Genomic DNA, 19,725 nt, shown 5'->3' on the forward strand with positions numbered 1-19,725 from the left:
TGGGTTGAGCAGGGCAACAAAGGAGGGAGCAACACGGACCAATACAATGTATGTTTATGTTATATAGATATGCACTAAATAATAACTTTGTATCTATCGTACTAGATGTGTGGGTTTGTGCAAACCTGAAGGGGACTTGCAAGCCATGCCTCTTAAGGTCATTTGCAAGTATAGTAGTGCAGATAGCTGGATATAGGATATCGCATAAAGGAACACCTGTTGTATTTTGTTCAGTAGTGGTCTATGCTTTACGTTTAGCAGGAAGGTCCATTATTGACTGGAAAAAAATGCAGTTTGCTTTGCCCCCCGCCATTTTGTGTTCTCAGGTGTCAAGGTAGCTCTTCTGTGGTCTCACGTGTCACAGTAGTGGCAATCCCTGGTGAATCCACTTAGGGCTTTCATATTAGCCATGTTGCCTGGCACCCATCACAGCTGGCAGGTTTGGACACGTCCTGAGGGAAATGTCTTTACCTTGGCCTTTCTATGGGGTTTTATTTTAGAGGCTCTGGTCTTGCAGTCATGGGAAGTTGCTCACTTGCACTTAAAGGACCAAAAGCTAATTGCAGCCTGGATACACATGCCCAATTCGCACTGGGTCCAATTTGAATTTATCTTGCCCCATGGTTCTTAACTCTTCAAACCAATCTGTTAAAAGAAAACCATTCTTAAAAGGGGCACTTGTCCAAATAAGTCAATTTAACTCTATAAGGGATCATTCCTGCTAAATCAAGGCATATACACCTTCCTGAAGCTTCTCCTTGGTAAAGCGAGTTTTAACACCTTTTAAAATGGGTAGGGAAGGTTGGCAGTGTGCCAGGTGGGACAGCGAAATGTGGTTATCTAAACATTGAACTACACAATAGCCTGATCCATTAGAAAGCATAAAATGTATGAAAATCCTCCATTGGGGTATAAGGAATAAGGCAGTATACATTAAACATAAGACAATTACACACACACACACAAAAATTCCTCCCTTTGTGGAAATAACACTGTCAAACACATTTCAACATTCCTACATAATAACACATAATACACAACAAACTAATTAAATATCAGTTGAATATAAAGTCAAAATTGTCCTTGCAATTCAACTCCTCCCCTCTTTGTCAGCCCCACTTCCCCTTTGAAAGAAATTGCTGTGGCCACTTTGAAAACTTTGGTATCTGTTGTTGTTGCAGGTAATAAGTCTCGTGGTAGCGAAGCTTTTTATTGGATCTGTAGTAACACACTTGTAGAAGTGATATCCTGTAAGGACAGGGTGGACTTAAAAGACACAGTTAAAATAATAATAAAACACACACACAAACACACACACACAATGACCTATGAGGAACCAAAATAAATAAATGCTAAGACACAGAATTTTAAGAAATCTGAAGTAACAATGAAAATAAAAGAGTGTTTCTTGATGTGACAACATCGGCTAGAGTGTTAATAGCAAAATACTGGAAAATGACTTAATGGCAATGTAACTTTGTGCAAGTACCTTGAACAGCCAAATGACAGAATTAATAAGAAATGCTCAGGCAAAAGGTAAACAAATACCATTCCACAAACAATGTTTGGTTATGCTTCGATTAATTTCATAGACATCATGGAAAAATGGATTAAATAAATGGAAACAGATTATTTATAACTTTAAAAGTGTCAAAGACACAAAGGGATGGAAGTCACTAATACAGCAGGGATTTCACAGAACAGAAAGAAAGTTGTTGTGGGAGGAAAAAGGGACAAACACTTTGTTATCGGGGTTCACATATCCTGTTAAAAGGGAAAATTATTTCATGTGAGAAGCCTGTCAGGAAATGCTGTTCCTAAAATGCACACAAACAAAGTCTGTGACTTAAATCCCATTGAGGGGTGGAATGCTTTGATATTTACCTGTGAAAAGAATTTGACATGTTAAGATTTCAAACTTGAGACACATTAAGGGTGATTTCTCTCAATGGTTCCAAGTTTTACATAAACCTCCTCTCCCCCCCCTACAGTTCCCCCTCCTTCCTCTCTCTTCTTTTCCTATCTTTTTTTTTTTTTTAGCTGATCTAGTCTCTGTGCATGTGTGGAGTTCATGTCTCAGCAAATCTTTTATACTATTGAAATGTTGCATCTTTCGGCAAAATTAGAATTTGAATAAGGGAAGGGTAAGGAGTAGATTTTAAAAGAGGGTTAGATTTAAAACAAAAAAGGGAAACTCAGCAATTGAAGTATTCACCAACAAAAGCTAGCAATTTCAGCCCAAGCAAAGCGACTGCTTCCTTTATGTACAGGAAAGGGCTAATATTCCTCTGGCCATTCGTGGAACAATGCCGCGCCCTTATATATGGGAAAAAATGGCCAGAGTCAATTCATAGGATTTTTTTTTTTTTTTAACATTCTAAGTTATTTCGGCCTTACCATTTGCAGACAAAATTTTCCTGCCCCTTTATTTACAGGATTGGTCAAGGCCCATATGTATTTGTATGTGTTGAAACTTTGAATTGACTTTGAAGTCTGATTTTAAATAGTAGACAAAATGATAAACACTGTAATCACTGAAATGCTTGATATTACCAGTTGTGCTTCAAAACATCACAGCTTCACCTCTCACCTTTTAAAACTAAAGAGCAAAGCTAGGCTGAATTTCAACTCCATCACCACACCAGAATTTAAGAATTACCCTGCAATGCTTGCGGACACATGTCCTTCCACACAGCCACAAATTGGGAGAGTCGAAAGGGACCCTGGGGTCATCTAGTCCAACCCTCCAAAATAAAGGGTTCACAGCAAGATTTGTACTACACACACATACTTATGTACACAGGCACTACTGGGGAAGAGAGCACAATCAATGCTCCTATCATGTACTAGGGAAGAGGAAAATAAAAATTCCCAACTTTATACAGAACCCTTTAGCAGATCTTGAGATTAGTTTGAGTTTACTTCCTTAGACGTGCAAGTTCCTTAGAGTGCAAGTTCCTAGACAAATGATCTTTAAAGAAAGATTGAAGTGAACATTTTCTTAAGATAGGGAGAGGATCTCTTATAAAGCATAGTTAAAACAGCCATAGATTTGATTTAAAGGGAATACAAAAGTGACAATTTTTCCTGAATTTGCAGAGGAATAGTAAGCCTAATCTGAATTTGCAGAGGAATAGTAAACCTAATCTATGCCCCCCCCCTTTTGCAGTTTCCTTTAAAGGAAGCTTACTCGGAAGTAAATTTACCTGGCACAGAAGAAGAGGAAAGAAAAAAAACCCTGAAAGAGACAGAATGAAACAAGGGGGGGGGGGCATTTTCTAAGAAAAGAGGCCTGATATCAGGAGCCTTACAATAACTCTTCTGTCCAACCAAATCAAAGTTAAAACTGGACTCAGATATTTTCTTAGAAGGAAGACCATACTTTCATAGGCATGTGCTTCATGAAATAAATACACTGCATTTTAGCTTGAGAGAGCAGTTGTGCTCACCTACGCTTTTGCAGCAGAAACATCTAATTCACATTAGAAACATTCACATTCCAAAATAGACTGTAGACTCACGATCTGAAAAGTTGCGGCAAAGCAAGAGGTGGGGTAAACATTTGCACCCTTCATTCTCATTTTGTCTTATTTAGGACTGATACGGTCCAGCATAGCTTCCTTAAATTTAAAATTTTGAAGCAAGCTTGCAGTTTAAACTATGCGCGCTTAAGAAAGGCAGTCTGTCAGAGACAGAAGGAACAGACAACACACATAACAGACAACATGTAAACACACATATTCTCATATATGTATTAACACACAACACACATAACAGACAACATGTAAACATATATACTCTCATCCTTTAGTTGGTTATTGCAAGGAGTTGGGCTGCTTCCTTTAGCTTCATTAAGTGAAATTAGTAGGAAGGTCCCACAAGGTTTTAAGAGCTTCCTTGCCTCTTCAAACACCACCAGTTAACCAGCCGGCCAACGCAATTCGGGCTTGGCGGAGGCGGTGCTGGTGGGCCAGATTTCAGAACAGAGGTTCTCTAATTTTGCTTCAATAATAATTTGTGGTCAGGAATCGTCTTCCAATACGTGATGACAAATTGGAGAGGAGAGTCAGGGTCCTTCTGAGACTGAGATGGCTTTCTAGAAGCCTTCTTCCCAGAGTGAGCCCGCTCGCGTTTGGAAGCCTGGGTACCCATTTTATGTTTTACGCGTGTCTAGACAGAAAGAGGGAAGAGAAAGGGCGATAAGGATTGGTATATCTAGGAGATTGATATACTTAATACGGGATTTATAGTAAAGAGGGGTCTTTAGTCGCTTGGCAACTTCCTTAGAGGGTTTTTAAAGAGCTCTAGCTATCCGGTATTCCTTCCTATTTCCTTAGTCAATAACCTGGGGTCCTTTTCCACTCTGCCGATCCCGCCCAATTCCTCATGGGCTATCCCTCCTGGCAACCTCCTACCTATCGTCAATCTCAGGAAAAGGGGCCCTACTGAACGCCCGCGCCTGCGGTGCCAGATCGGGTGATCCCTGGATAGAGTTTCGAACCGAAAATCCCCCTTGCTTTTGGAAGCGGGCTCACGCACGATACACGTGTTACGTGGCACCGACCAGTGCGGCTGGGATTGGATAGAAAGCAAGACCACTTCCTGCCCCCTAGCAAGGACGCTCGGGAAGTTCGGAAAAAGAACTCCAACCCCTTGCTTTCAACTGGGATACCCGTTGCGGAGAGTCGGCTATCTTTCAAGTCGGGTCTCTCCGTCTTACTTTCGGGCTCCCAATTGGTGCGGCTGGCTGGAGAAATATAGAGAAAGAGATAGAGCTCAGAACCCCCCTTTTGGGTCGAGCAGCAGTCCACGGTCTCTCTCACCAATTGGACCAAGAGACAGGCGAGAAGGAGCGATAGAGAGGAGGGCAGAGAATTCAGTTGCCAGGAGATTTCCACCCCTTTCCCACCAGTGCACTGGGTTTTTCCTTTCTCTTATACTCACGTGTCTTCTATGATGATCCCAGGATGAATAAGCCGGCTGGATCCCTCTTTGCTCCCCGGCTGAACTCCTGGGGCTTTTGATTACCGCCCGGAAGATGGCCGGGGGTCCAAAGGATCTTCCCAGGCAAAATGGCCTGGTGCCGGCTGAAGATTTCGGGGGCCCCGGTCAGCAACGCGGGAGAACCGCATGCCCCACGTTGGGCAGCCAACTGTTACGGCAAAAATCTGGGTGCGAGGCTGCTCTGCCACCCAGCTCATCGGACTAAGTCCGTGGGTCCCTGCGGAGGAAAATGAGCTCAGCCGGAGACAGGAGCAAACTGCAGAAGATCCAAGTTTATTGCGCAACAGGTTCAAGGCGAGATTGAACAGTGAGAAAGGGGTGACATGAGTTTTTGAAACTCCCTCCATGTCCCAGAATACAGTGCAAAACACGTCATGAATACATTAAAGAGAGGTTTGGTTACACAGATTACATCATGAATATATTAAAGGGAGGTTGGGTTACACAGATTAACATATGGAGGAGGGAGGGGGGAATATGCAGAGCTACACCGGATTAACATAAGGAGGAGGGAGGGGGGAATATGCAGAGCTGGAGATATGCACAGATAAACACTTCCTGGGGATGAGAAAACAATAGTCCCAAATATGCATAGTCTGCCACCTGACATTGTCTGGAGGAAAGGCTGATCAGAGCAATTTGAAAGGATTAGGGTCTTGACACCTTGCTTGAGGGATTATGCTGGACAGGGGAGGTGTGATGGAGTCCTAGAGTAATTGAGCAAACTGGCACGCTGATTTTCTATGAATTTTATAGATTTTAGTCCCTTTTGACATTGACAATTGGAATAAATGGATATATTGTAGCGAAGAAGAAGGTAAAGAAGACATGCCCCCCCCCTTTCCGTATCAGGCAAGTCCAAGAGGCTCAGTGGTTTAGACTACAGCGCCACCCTCTATCCCTGCCCTGCCTCTCATTTATTACTGGTGCCGTCTTTGTTCTTGGCTGGGTCAAAGAGTGGTTTGGTGCTCTTATTGTTTTTTACCATCATCATTTATTTGTCTGCTTCCTTTGCATAGCTAAAAGTATGCTTGAGGCAGCTTACAAGATGGAAACATGGGCATAGTTACAAAACTATAAGCAAAGAAGTCATAAGCAATAAATAAAACCAAAAGTGAAATAATCCCCACCAACTCATAATAAGATATAAAAACATTTCTATGGGTAACAGCAAAATTAAAACCCCTGGTTCTTGGGTCAGGCTTATTGAGTTGTTTATATTCTCAGGATCATGTGGAGCTCTTTAAGCTGAGTTGACCAATCCAGCACAATGGGAGGCGGAGGAATAACCTCATCTAAGATTAACCTGTTCAGGTCCCTCTTTCTCTCTTCCTTTTGAAGAAAATAATGAGCAATTTTACTCTGTCTCCTTCTGGGGAACTGATTAATGGGACTGGCATGATTCCCAGATCTTTACAGATCTTTCTAGTACGTACCATAGTAAATATAGTTGGTTATCGATGGTTTGCTGAAGTCAATGATCTCCAAATACATTGGCCTTGAATTTACAGGGCCAAAGTCAGTGCCATCCAGCAGAAAAAAAACACTTTGCGGGTTCACTGTAGCTGCCACTTGGGCTCGCTGGCAACTCTGACGATTAGGGTGTTTCTCTTCCTTAATTTATAGCTTGTCTCTAATAAAGTTTGACACAACCTTTCGTTTGGCAGTGCCTGGCAAGGTGCTCAACCCAGCCCAGCCCAGCTTCTTGCAGCCTCACAATATGGGGGAGTTAGAGCGGTAAAATAACGAGATAAAACAATATTAAAACAACAAGACGCAGCACTAGAGGAAGCATTAAAAAAAGTTTTAAAGTACACTGGTACCTCTGGATGCGAACGGGATCCATTCCGGTGCCCCGTTCGCACCCTGAAGCGAATGCAACCCGCGTCTGCGCGTTCGCGGGTCGCGATTCGCCACTTCTGCACATGCGCGTTACATCATTTTGAGCGTCTGCGCATGTGCGAGCAGCAAAACCCAGAAGTTACGCGTTCCGTTACTTCCGGGTTGCCGCGGAGCACAACCCGAAAACGCTCAGCCTGAAGCAACTTTAACCCGAGTTATGACTGTACAACAGAAGAGAGGGATAAAAACAAGTACTGAGGGTTGATTATAGAGCAAAAAACTTGCCTTGAAATGAGCCTTAGAGCTGAAGACCCTCCTTCCTCCATTTTCCTCTCGGAAATCACTGCTTAAGACCTCTGAAATTAAAACCTGACCCCTCAACAAACCTCCCTAAGCAATTCCCTCTAACTTGGAATCCCTGTACTGCAGGGGGTTGGACTAGATGACCGCTGGGGACCCTTCCAACTCTACAAGTCTCTGAGGGCCGCAAAATCTCTTCCCTTCCCCACCAGCCTCTTAACAGACAAGCAACAGGTTGCTGTTACTGCTGCTGCTATTTCCGTGCCTCACCTTCCCTATTTATAGCTGCTGTCCGTTGACCGGCCTGTACTGCGTGTGACCCCCCCAACCGCCTCTCCTTTGTTACTGAGTTCTTGTTCTGTGAATCAGGAAGGGTGTCCCGCTGTTTTGCCTGCATCCCTATGAGCTCAGAGTGCCATTCTCACAGAGGAGAGAGATCTTTACCTGAAAAGAAAAGGTCTCTGTGTGAGGCCTTTGAGCCAGGGAGATGCTTTGGTTGTTTAGTCGTTTAAAAAACTTTTTAACCAAGGATACAGGAACTTTTTCAGCAAAAGCTCCATAGAAATGAATGGGAGATGCACAAGAACATGATTTCTTTACAAAATTGATAAACAGCTTGATCGTAAAAACAAACAAACCTCAAAGCGGTTTACAACCCAAATTTGTCAGGTTAACAAAAAGAGTAAAACAATGCAACTGTTAGTAAAAACAATCAAAACATTCAAAAAGTGAATTCCATATGCCATTAAAATTGGAATTCATTTTTATAAACAGTGTATTAGGTTAAGTTTGTTGTTGTTGTTTAATCGTTTAGTTGTGTCCGACTCTTCGTGACCCCATGGAGCAGAGCACGCCAGGTACTCCTGTCTTCCACTGCCTCCCACAGTTTGGTCAAACTCATGCTGGTAGCTTCAAGAACACTGTCCCACCATCTCGTCCTCTGTCGTCCCCTTCTCCTTGTGCCCTCCATCTTTCCCAACAGCAGGGTCTTTTCCAGGGAGTCTTCTCTTCTCATGAGGTGGCCAAAGTCTTGGAGCCTCAGCTTCAGGATCTGTCCTTCCAGTGAGCACTCAGGGCTGATTTCCTTCACTATGGATCGGTTTGATCTTCTTGCAGTCCTTCTTGCAGTCTCAAGAGTCTCCTCCAGCACCAGAATTCAAAAGCATCCATTCTTCGGCGATCAGCCTTCTTGATGGTCCAGCTTTCACTTCCATACTTCACTACTGGGAAAACCAGAGCTTTAACTATACGGACCTTTGTCGGCAAGGCAATGTCTCTGCTTTTTAAGATGCTGTCTAGGTTTGTCATTGCTTTTCTCCCAAGAAGCAGGCGTCTCTTAGTTTCGTGACTGCTGTCACCATCTGCAGTGAACATGGAGCCCAAGAATGTAAAATCTCTCACTGCCTCAGGGAGATGCTAGGGGTCTGCGTTTCCTCTGCCCAGCTACCAGCCCTGCCTCGTCCACTGCCGCAAAGGGATATCCTTCCTGGAGACTCTAATTCAGTGACTCCCAATTAGCTGAGAACTGCAGATCCCCTGTTTTGAAAAAGCCAAGCTATGGACTCTCTACTTTTGAAGATGTGGAGATCTCTGTGGTAGTTTTTGTTCCCTGAATGGTGCCACAAAAATCCTCCAACATGTCTCAGCGCAAAACCCAGAGCGCTGGAATGTCATGGGAAGAAAGCACATTCCTCATGTCTACCAGCTTTAGGATGCCCAGAATTACTATGCAAATCATCTGAAGAAGTGTGTATGCACACGAAAGCTCATACCAATAACAAACTTAGTTGGTCTCTAAGGTGCTACTGGAAGAAATGTTTTTTATTTTGTTTTGACTACAGCAGACCAACATGGCTGCCTACCCATATGCAAATTATGTTAATTACATGCAAATCAACTTCACTAATTGCTTGCAGCTGTCTGGCTATTAATATGTTTGTAGTATGTAATCCTCAGTGTTAAATAAACTGCCTGGTGTTGTTATTGTTTTTAAATCATCATTATGCATCATTCCTGAATTAATTCATTCATTTAGATACCACTTAGTGCCAAAATAGGTGTTTAAGCGGTTTATAAAAAAACTGTTCTGCAAACCTGCAATGAAAATACGCACTAATAGGAGAAATTCCATGAAAACATTAAAATATAAGCATCTGTAATTTAAAATATGCAATAAAACAACCCTATGAAAAACAACACAGAAATTTAAACAGCAGTCTTTGGTCCAGAGTACTTGCACCAACAGGGACACCTCCAGAAACCAGCAGAATGCCACTCCAGATGGGGCTCTCATATTTCAGCAAGATGTTCAATGATGACATGGTAACTGCACAATGCACCCTGCCATCTTCTTCCTCCAGAGATCCCCGCTGCACACAGGTGATCCCCGTGGAAGGCAAGGTGACCTCCTTGAGCATCAGTCCCGATCAGATGCACCTGCTGAGCTGCTCCAGGGACAACGCCCTCAAAGTCATCGACCTTCGAATGCACAACATCCGGCAGGTCTTCAGGTGAGGAGCCAGGGACCGGGGGGGGGGGGGGCATGGCGGGCACCTAGACAGCACTCAGCCAAATCCATAGGAGGTCAGGCTTGGGCATGGGAGGGCTCTCTCTCTTTGGCGATCCCTCTTAGCCGAGTGAGATTGTCTTCCATAAACACGGTTTTAACAATGAGTCCATAAGCGACTGTGGAGGCCAATTCTGGATCCACACGTCCTTCCACAGTGGGGACATTGGATTCCGGGTGGGAGTTGATCACGGTGTGGATTTGCCAGGTGTGCCTTCCTCTTAGCACGTTTCTCCCTTGCGTCCTGAGTTTGAGTGTCTTCCAAGCCCATGACACCTTTGGTAAAGGCTGTTCTCCAATTGGAGCGTTAGCAGGCCAGTGTTTCCCAATTGCTGTTGTTTATACTACATTTTTTAAGACTTGCCTTGAGAGAGTCTTTAAACCTCTTTTGTTGACCACCAGCATTACGCTTTCCGTTTTTAAGTTCGGAATAGAGTAGTTGCTTTGGCAGACGATCATCAGGCATCCGCACAACATGACCAGCCCAACGAAGTTGATGTTGAAGAATCATTGCTTCGACACGGGTGATATTTACCTCTTCCAGTACAGAGCCCATTAGGCTCAACTTTGCCAGCTGCCCATCAACTTGATTCCAGCCTCCTTTCCCATCTGTAAAATGGGAACATTGTGACCCACCTACATAGGCCTGTTTTGAAGTGGAATGTGACAAGGGCTGCATCCATACATTTACCAGTGTTGGGATGCCAGAGCTGAATCTGTGCAGGATCAGGCCTTCCGTAAGACTTTCAGGATCATGTAGGTTTCAGGTGTGCATTCACAACATGGCTTGCTTGCACAGGGGGGAATCTTGCATGCAGATAAGTGCCACGTATAAAATAATAATAATAATAATAATAATAATAATAATAATAATATATTATTTATATGCTGTCCAGCCATTCTAGGTGGCATCTAACAAAAGATTAAAAATACATTAAAACATCAGTCATTAAAAGCTTCCCTAAACAGGGCTGCCTTCAGATGTCTTCTAAACGTCAGATAGTTGTTTCTTTCTTTGACATCTGATGGGAGGGCGTACCACAGTGGGCGCCACCACTGAGAAGGACCTTTTGTGACTCCTTCAGACCAGCTGCTTGGCAGGATGTGAGACTCAGATAATAGCATCATCAGATTTGAGTATGACCACAGGAACTGGCTCAAAAGCGAGAGTCCTCTCCAAATTTAATGGCAGAACTGCACAACATGAGGGTACCAGGAAGTTCCAGCCCTGCATGATCCTGATTGTGCTCATGGAAGAAGGGAGACCATTTTCAGAGAAGCATTAGGCTTGGAGGAGAGTTGATCTTCACACCCACTCCCCTTCCTTGCAACCCCCTCCCCATCTCTGTATCTGTAGATGTGAATTCAGCACCTTCCTCTGCCAAAACAACGCGTTGTTCATTTCACCCCAACTCAAAACTGAACATGGACCTCTCAGGTTGAGAATTAAAGTTGCTGGCAAGATATTTTCCAACCAGGACTCAGCTATCAGCGTAATTGCCTGCTACCTTCAAAGACGAGGCTAGAAGCACCCAAAATATTCTTTAGCTCAGATTGCTGTTGAAGCCGGAAAAGAATTTCTGGCTTCTCCTTGGTTTGAGGAAAGAGCTCGGCCTGTTTCCCAACCAAACCCACAGGCAGGTTTCTCATTTCTGTTCCTAACAGGGATGGATTATTAAGATCCTTTGGTTATTGGGTATCACAGGAAAATCTGACCAGTATGTAAGTCGTTGAAACATGTGAACCTGGATGAGATGTCTCACTTTCTGTTTGCACAGAGTTGGCAAGGGTTCATGACCACCTTTTTGTTTCCATAGGGCTGAGGGATTCAAGTGCGGTTCCGATGGGACCAAAGCAGTATTCAGGTGAGTCTCTGGCGCTTTGGAGTAAACAGGTAAGGAGATCATCCAGCTTTCCCCAGCCAGCCTGGTAACTTTCAGATGATTTTCACTACAACCAGTGCTGGATTTACGTATAAGCCAAACAAGCTATAGCTTAGGGCCCCACTCTCTTGGGGGCCCCCAAAAAATTTAAAGGAAAAAAACACCTGGATGTTAATTTCCAAAATATAAGATAAAAAACAAATAAAATAAAACCTACATACAGCAACAGTGTTTTGCGTTGTGTAGGCTCCTATGATGCAAGTCATGGGTCCCGCCTGCTAGCCTGCTCCATAAATATCACTGGTTTGCTCCTTTCTATATATAAAGGGACACGGGTGGCACTGTGGGTTAAACCACAGAGCCTAGGGCTTGCTGATCAGAAGGTTGGTGGTTCGAATCCCTGCAACGGGGTGAGCTCCTGTTGCTTGGTCCCAGCTCCTGCCAACCTAGCAGTTTGAAAGCACGTCAAAGTGCAAGTAGATCAATAGGTACCGCTCCGGCAGGAAGGTAAACGGCGTTTCTGTGCACTGCTCTGGTTCGCCAGAAGCGGCTTAGTCCTGCTGGCCACATGACCCGGAAGCTGTACGCTGGCTCCCTTGGCCAGTAAAGCAAGATGAGCGCCGCAACCCCAGAGTCGGTCACGACTGGATCCTTTACCTTTACTTTAACATTCTGCATGGACTGGCTGCATGGCAACATGTGCAAATGGCTTTAGATACCCATTAGGGTATCTCATACCATATAGCATATATTCAACACAAAAAACAGTGACAATTTGTTATTGACAAAGGACAGCTGGACATATATAAGGGCCCCATTACCTTTGGTAGCTGAGGGCCTCATCAAACCTAAATCTGGCCCTGGAACCAGGTATCCCTCTTCTCCTTCAACCCACTGATTGACAGGCTTTTCTTCCCTCTTTCTCCAGCCCCGATAAAAGCTATGCCCTGGTTGGCTCCGCAGATGGCGCTCTCTACCTGTGGAACATGGAGACGGGGAAGCTAGAGACCAGCCTGCCTGGAGTACACAGGTGAGAACCTTCTAGGGGTTGGAGTACACCAAAATCTGGATTATTTTTTTTTTTAAAAAGAGCCTCTCCCTTTTCTCTCAGACTGTCATCCCCCAACACACTTAGCTTTAACAAGAGTACAGAACTGTGTCGTCTACTGAAAGTACACTACAGTCTCCACTTATGTGCATTTAACTTTACAGTGGTGCCCCGCAAGACGAATGCCTCGCAAGACGGAAAACCCGCTAGACGAAAGGGTTTTCCATTCTGGAGGTGCTTCGCAAAACGAATTTCCTATGGGCTTGCTTCGCAAGACGAAAATGTCTTGCGAGTTCCTGCGGGGGTTTTCCCCTCCCCCCCCTTTCCCCCAAGCCGCTAAGCCGCTTAACAGCTGATCCGCTAAGCTGCTTATCAGCTGATCCACTAAGCCAGCTAAGCCGCTAATAGCGCTAATCCGCTAATGGGCTTGCTTCGCAAGACAAAAAAACCGCAAGACGAAGAGACTCGCGGAACGGATTCTTTTCGTCTTGCGAGGCACGACTGTAACTGTGTGTGCTCTTGAAGGCAGGCTGGTTGAACTTGTGCAAGTCAAATTATCCAAGCAAGGCAAAGAGCTTAAAAGGTCACAGAATCACAAAGTTGGAAGGGATCATCTGAGATTCATCTAGTTCTACCCCCTGCAATGCAGGAATATTCAGCTGTCCCATACGGGGATCAAACCTGCAACCTTGGTATTATCAGTACCATGCTCTAACCAATTGAGCTATCTGTTGGGGTTACCTGGTGCTTAAAGAGCTTTGAAGGTCTCTGCTTTGCTTGGATGATGCGACTTGCATGATTTGACTTGTGCAATTTCAGCCAGCCTGCCTTCAGTGCACGAGGCCCCCTCGGTGGGCATCGAAGGCCACTATCCTCTAGGAAATATCTTTCCTGTCCTGGCACTGCGCACAGCTGCAGCCTGGCCCCACTTAGCCACCCTAGAAGGACGCATGACAGCTTAACTATAAAAACAACCTCAAAGCAAAAGCAATAAAGTTATCAATAAGAAAAACGAACAGCGAGGTAATGCAAAACTTTCACAAATGAAAATAACCATTGGCTAAAAAAATTAAAGCACACGTCGACTTTCTAAACATCCAGGTAGGTTTGTCTAAACAAGAATGTTATTAGTGGGCACTGTAATAAGTACAGTGAATGTGCCTGCCTGACATCAAGAGGCAGGGAGTTCCACAGCCACATGGCGGAACGGGTGTTTTGCAGCGCCTGTGGCAGTGCACGTTCCGCCGGTTGAAGTGGTTGAGTCGCCACATGCGGTGGGAGGCGATCTCTTAGGTAACCTGGTCCCAAAGTGTTAAGGCAGCGGCTCCCCGTCTGTGGAATGCTCTCCCCAGGGAAGTTCGCCTGGCGCCTTCATTATAAACCTTCAGGCGCCAGGCAAAAATGTTCCTTTTTAATCAGGCTTTCGGTTGATCTTTTTGACATCCTGTGCCCTGTTAAAATATGCTGGGGTTTTTTGGTGGGGGGGCTATTGGGTTGTTGTTTTTATTTTTACTATGTATTTTGTGGTTTTAGATCTTGATTTTATTCTGCGAACAGCCCTGAGACCCCCAGGCGCTGTGGTCTAAACCACTGAGCCACTTGGGCTTGCTGATCGGAAGGTCGGCGGTTCGAATCCCCAAAACGGGGTGAGCTCCCATTGCTCTGTCCCAGCTCCTGCCAACTTAGCAGTTTGAAAGCACACCAGTACTAGTAGATAAGTAGGTAACGCTCCAGCAGGAAGGTAAACGGCATTTCTGTGCACTCTGGTTTCCGTCACGGTGTTCCGTTGCGCCAGAATCAGTCTAGTCCTACTGGCCACATGACCTGGAAAGCTGTCTGTGGACAAACACCGGCTTCCTTGGCCTGAAAGCGAGATGAGCGCCACAACCCTGTAGTCATCTTTGACTGGACTTAACCGTCCAGGGGTCCTTTACCTTTTTTTTGCCTGGAATTTGTGGGCATTTGTGGTATAGGGTGGTTTATAATGTTAATAATAATAATAATAATAATAATAATAATAATAATAATAATAATATAATGATAACAATTGTAAAGGTAAAGGGACTCCTGACCATTAGGTCCAGTCGTGGCCGACTCTGGGGTTGCGGCGCTCATCTCGCTTTATTGGCCCGGGGAGCCAGCGTACAGCTTCTGGGTCATGTGGCCAGCATGACTAAGCTGCTTCTGGCAAACCAGAGCAGCGCACAGAAACGCCGTTTACCTTCCTGCCGGAGTGATACCTATTTATCTACTTGCACTTTTGATGTGCTTTGGAACCGCTAGGTTGGCAGGAGCTGGGGCCGAGCAACGGAATCTCACCCCGTCGCGGGGATTCAAACCGCTGGCCTTCTGATCGGCAAGCCCTAGGCTCTGTGGTTTAACCCACAGCGCCACCCGCGTCCCTAATAATGTAGCACCCTCTTAATATGGTGTAAGGAGTGGGTGTGATCTGTCGTCATGGTGCCTCTCTGTTTTCCTTCCTTGTGCCTGCAAGCTCACCTGTGAACGCTGTGGCCTGGAGCCCCTCTGGAGCCTACATTGGGAGTGTGGACCGAGGCAGGAAGGTGGTCCTCTGGAGCTGAGCTCTCGCCCTGTGGCCACGTGGAGATGAGGACAATATCCGGCTCCTGTCTCCCTCTGAGGCTACCTGTGTCTCTTGCTACTGGTCTCTGGGCTCAAGAGAATGTTCAGGGACGTCACAAGTCTGTGGGCTGGCTCCCCATGTGCAAGTAAGCACAGACTTCTGTCTCCAAGCAGCCAGGACAGGAAAGGAAAAGGTGGGCCTGGCACACAGCACCTTCAGGTCCGAGAGAAGAGACTCCAGCCATCATGGAGGGTCTACAAAAGGCAGCAGTTCCCAGCTTTTGCCTGCAGACTTTTGGTAGCTGAGACGGCTTTGCAAGAGAGCTGGACAAATCTGAGAGCAATTGGTGGAACCTAATCATTGCTGGAAATAATAGCAATCCAGTGGTACCTTGGTTCTCAAAATTAACCCGTTCTGGAAGTCCATTCCAAAACCAAAGCGTTCCAAAACCAAGGCGTGCTTCCCCATAGAAAATAATGCAAAATGGATTAATCTGTTCCAGATTTTTAAAAACAACCCCTAAAACAGCAATTTAAAGTGGATTTTACTATCTAGAGATCATTGATCCATAAAATGAAAGCAATCAACAGTGTACTGCAGTCACACAATCAATCAATCAATCAATCAATCAGTAGCTGAACTGCGTTCCACACAGTCACAGAAACAAAACAAAAAAACTGCAAAAACAAAAACGCAAAATAAATACCAAAAACAGACAGACCTCACCATAACACTCAAATCAGAAGTGTAACACTAAAATGGGAGCATGTTCGGCTTCTGAAAAATGTTCGCAAACCAGAACACTTACTTCTGGGTTTGCAGTGTTTGGGTTCTAAGTTGTTTGAGTTCCAAGGCGTTTGAGAACCAAGGTACCACTGTATTTATTGCAAACTGCCAGGAGAACTTTGTTGCCGGGCAGGAAATAAATATGGTTAGCAATAAAACAAGCAAACGAGCATCCTTCTCCAGAGACAGTCTACCTCTGAATTGTAGGTGCTGAGGACAAGGAAGTGAAGAAGATGACCAACCTCCTGCTTTGCATCGGAACAGCCACTTTTGGAAACAGGATACAGTTCAAGATCGGAGCCAGCAAGCCAAAAGCAGGCGTAAGCATGTGAGAATAGCCACACCTGCCTTGTGAGTCTTCCTTTCCACTATAGGCAGCTGTTCCAGCAAGTCAGATGCAGAGGTTGGGCTCGATGACCTTTAGTGGTCCCCTTCCTACCCTGCAATTCTGTGATTAAGCAGCCCTTTCCCCCCTTGTGTGCCTGGGGGCAGCTGGAATGGCGTGCCAGGTGAACCCAGGTCCAGTACCCCTACGCAGTTCTGACATCCAGCTTCTCAGCTGGATGAGAACCATTGATTCATTTCTCAGGCCACCTGGGACAATCCCAGGCTCCGATGCTTGGGGAAAACACTCCTTGAAGAAACCGATGCCTTTGGAACTCCCTGCCACAAGACAGGGGAGAGAAGCCTGTGAGAGTCGGAGAGCGATCGGATGGCTTTTATACTGGATGATGGGAGATGGAGCGACAGAAGATGGAGCACTTTGTCCTTAGGGAAGGTAACTGCAGACAAAGAGAGTACTGTAACAGACTACACATTTTTCCAAATTTTGAAATGCAGTTTTCATTTTTTTAAAAAAAATGAGAAAAATGTATATGGGATGCTTTTTAAAGGAGGGGTGCTGAGAAAGCATGTAGCTCTTTTTTGTGCGTGTGTAAAATCCACAGGAAATGGGAGAGAATAAAGACTGAGCACATGAAAATTGACATGGAACAGAACTAGGCTGGTCAACAGAGCTGCAGCTAAAAGCTGGTAGAAGGTCCTGGCATCTCTGTTCAAAGCGCATGGTGTCTTTGCTGCCGGCCTGGGAGAGCTGCCTCCATCAAGAAAGGCAGTCTTGGCCTGATTCTCTCCATGAGATTCCACAAGATCCTAGACCCGTGTCTACGCAGAACACATGCTTTGAGTGCTGAAGGCCCCATGTCAAGTCCCATCATCTCTAAATAAAAAATGGATCTTGGGCAGTAGGGCAAGGAAAGAGCGCTTGCCCAAGGCTTTGGGGCTGCTGCCAGCCAGAGCGTGCAAGGCTGGGTTAGATGGGCAAAGCCTCTGACTCAAGCATCCAAACACTGCATTTCCTGCCAGCTTGAACTGGTCAATTCCAGTTTTCTCCCCATTTCTCATTTTTCCATAGTTCACATTTCTGGATCAGTTTGCAATTAAAAAAAAGAATAACCCAAACGTGTGTTTTTTCTCTTAATATACAGGTTTCTGTATGCAGTTTTGCCTAATGAACATATTTTTTGCAAACAAATGCAATACATCATTTGGCTGGAATGTAGCCTGCTGTGCAAAGACAAGGAGTTAGATCCCTTGCTCCACCCTCTTTTAGCTCTGGCCCCGCCCACCTCAGGCCCCCACAAGGCCACCCATTAAGGAACGCAGCCCTTGGGGGGATGAAAAAGCTCCCCCACCCCCTAATATATTGCTAAATAGTAATCATATTGCCTGCCCCAAACCAGCAGCTTCTGGGAGGGTTTAGAATTCCGAATGTGTAATTCCAATATTTGCATCTGCTTTGCATGCAGAAGGTTTTGGGTTCAAATCCTGCATGGGAGAACCAGTCAGTGCAGGCATTGCTGAGCTGAATGGGCCAATGATCTCATACCGCAGTTTCCTATTCATTTTATTTAATCGTGTTTATATACTGCTTAATCATCAAAACTGGCAGCTTAAAAAATAAAATACATGTCAACATTCTATGCCTGGGTAAGGTAGCCTGAACAGAAAATATTCTTAGCAGGTGAAGGGACCTGCCTTAATATCAATGGGCAGGGAGTTTCCAGAGCGGAGGTACAGCGGCATTCTTTGTTCCCACCCTGCATATTCACATGCCCTCTCTCAAACCCCCACAACATGTTATTTGCAGCTGGGCTCACTGGCTTGAGTTACGCACTTTGGGGTGGGCCTTTGCGCTTGTGAAAGGGCTGGCGTCTGGCCTGCCCTGTGTTCGTTCAGGGTCTTCCATCACATCCTCATTGCTTGGTTTCAGTGAAGTTCGTGCCCAGGTGTGTGGATTTCAGACAATACAGGATTGTCCCATATTTCAAATGTCAAATGCCAAGTCCTGTATTGATAGAGTTTTCTCCGTTATTTCAGGCCCCCTCTCTCCCCCAGGTTAGGGGTCCTCTCCAAATGCATGTGTTTGAGAGGGTGTGCAAAAGGCCATGTATTTAAACTCTGGGTTGCCAAGCACAGACAGATTCACACATTCCTGTGTGTGTGCCGGCATGTGTGTGACAAATTCCAGAGGGTGAGGCTGCAACAGACTGTCATGGATTGCTTTGAAGTCACTTCAGCACCAAAGGGAAAAAAATATCGCCCCTCCCAGTCCTTGATTTTGCCAGTACCAAGTTGGCAACCCTCCTCTCGGGTCCCTCCCAGCTCCACAATCCTACGCATCTCCCCACCCGCCCCATCTTCCTTCCAGCCTGCCAGCTTTTCCGCCAGCCTCGCTCCACGCGCCCTGACCCCGCACGCGCTCCTTTCCGCGCCGGGGTATCGTGTGAACGCGTCCCGAAGGCGCGCCGCGTGTCGAGATCAGGGCGGAGGCGAGCCATCCTTGGGATTGGGTTTTTTTTTCCTTTTTTGCTTGCCGGCTCGGCGGTCTGCCGCTCGTGACGCGCGCGCGCGCGGAGGAGGGGAATCCGGGGCGCGCGCCTGGGCTGCTGCTTAGCGGCGCCTCCTCCTCCTCCTCCGGCTCGCGAGCGGCCGGTCCCTAGGCGGCGGCGGCGCTCCAATCCCGGCCCAGAAGGGCGGCGGCGGCGGCGGCGGCGCGGGGGAGGCATGTCAGGGCGTCTCTAAGCGGCAGCTCCCTCTCCGCCCCCGCGCGGACTCCTGCTGCGAGGCGGGCGCCGCTTCCTCTTCTCTAGCTCCGTCGCTGCGCTGCGCTCTGGCTGCAGCTGGTGGCTCCCGACGCGCAGCATCCGCCGCCGCCGGGCGGAGCTCAGTCCCTGCCCTGCCCGGGCTGCGCAGGCCGGGAGAAGCCGAGCCCCATCGCCCGCCGCCGGACGACCAAGGAGCGCGCCCCCGTCCCTCGCTTTCTCCGCGCCCGGCAGCAGAGACGCCAGCGGAGGCCATGGGCGACAAAGGCACCCGGTGAGTGCGCCGCGCTCCGCGGAGAGGGAGGTTGGCTGGGTGGCTGGGGGTCTTTCCTGGGTGGGGGCTTCACAGGGCCGCGCCTGGAGGGAGATGCGGGTCCGGAGCGGGACTGCGCTTGGGACGCGCGTCGGGCGCGTTCTGACGAGCGTTTGCGCCCCGGTATGGGCGACGTAGACCCAGCAGCAGCAAGCCGCGGTGTCTTCCCACCCGGAGGCTGCACGACGGCTCCGGTCACGTTGATGCAGTGTGTGCGGCACGTGTTTGGCTGCGTTCGCACTCGATACACGCGCGCAAAACGTAACGTGTGAAGAGGTGGCTCGGGTGGCGCAGG

At 46.6% G+C, this 19,725-nt stretch overlaps 2 protein-coding genes across 4 annotated transcripts in view; both read left to right on the plus strand.

The window, feature by feature from the left end:
- ATG16L2 (autophagy related 16 like 2) overlaps positions 1-17,474 on the plus strand; it is a 63,653-nt gene extending 46,179 nt beyond the window's left edge. For both annotated transcript variants that reach the window (XM_083736780.1, XM_083736781.1), the window contains 4 exons: positions 9,507-9,656; positions 11,530-11,577; positions 12,524-12,625; positions 15,138-17,474. In XM_083736780.1, coding sequence (XP_083592906.1) covers positions 9,507-9,656; positions 11,530-11,577; positions 12,524-12,625; positions 15,138-15,225 — 388 coding nt within the window. In that variant the 3' untranslated portion in view covers positions 15,226-17,474. The remainder of the gene's footprint in view (positions 1-9,506; positions 9,657-11,529; positions 11,578-12,523; positions 12,626-15,137) is intronic.
- Positions 17,475-18,926: 1,452 nt separating this feature from the next.
- The window catches only part of ARRB1 (arrestin beta 1), a 124,431-nt gene continuing 123,632 nt past the window's right edge, over positions 18,927-19,725 (plus strand). The window contains exon 1 of one of the 2 annotated variants that reach the window (XM_083737008.1): positions 18,927-19,391. In XM_083737008.1, coding sequence (XP_083593134.1) covers positions 19,372-19,391 — 20 coding nt within the window. In that variant the 5' untranslated portion in view covers positions 18,927-19,371. The remainder of the gene's footprint in view (positions 19,392-19,725) is intronic. The other variant, XM_083737007.1, reaches the window with a different exon arrangement.

This window comes from Podarcis gaigeae (genome assembly GCF_964106915.1).
Source record: "Podarcis gaigeae genome assembly, chromosome: 4".
Classification (NCBI taxonomy): domain Eukaryota; kingdom Metazoa; phylum Chordata; class Lepidosauria; order Squamata; family Lacertidae; genus Podarcis; species Podarcis gaigeae.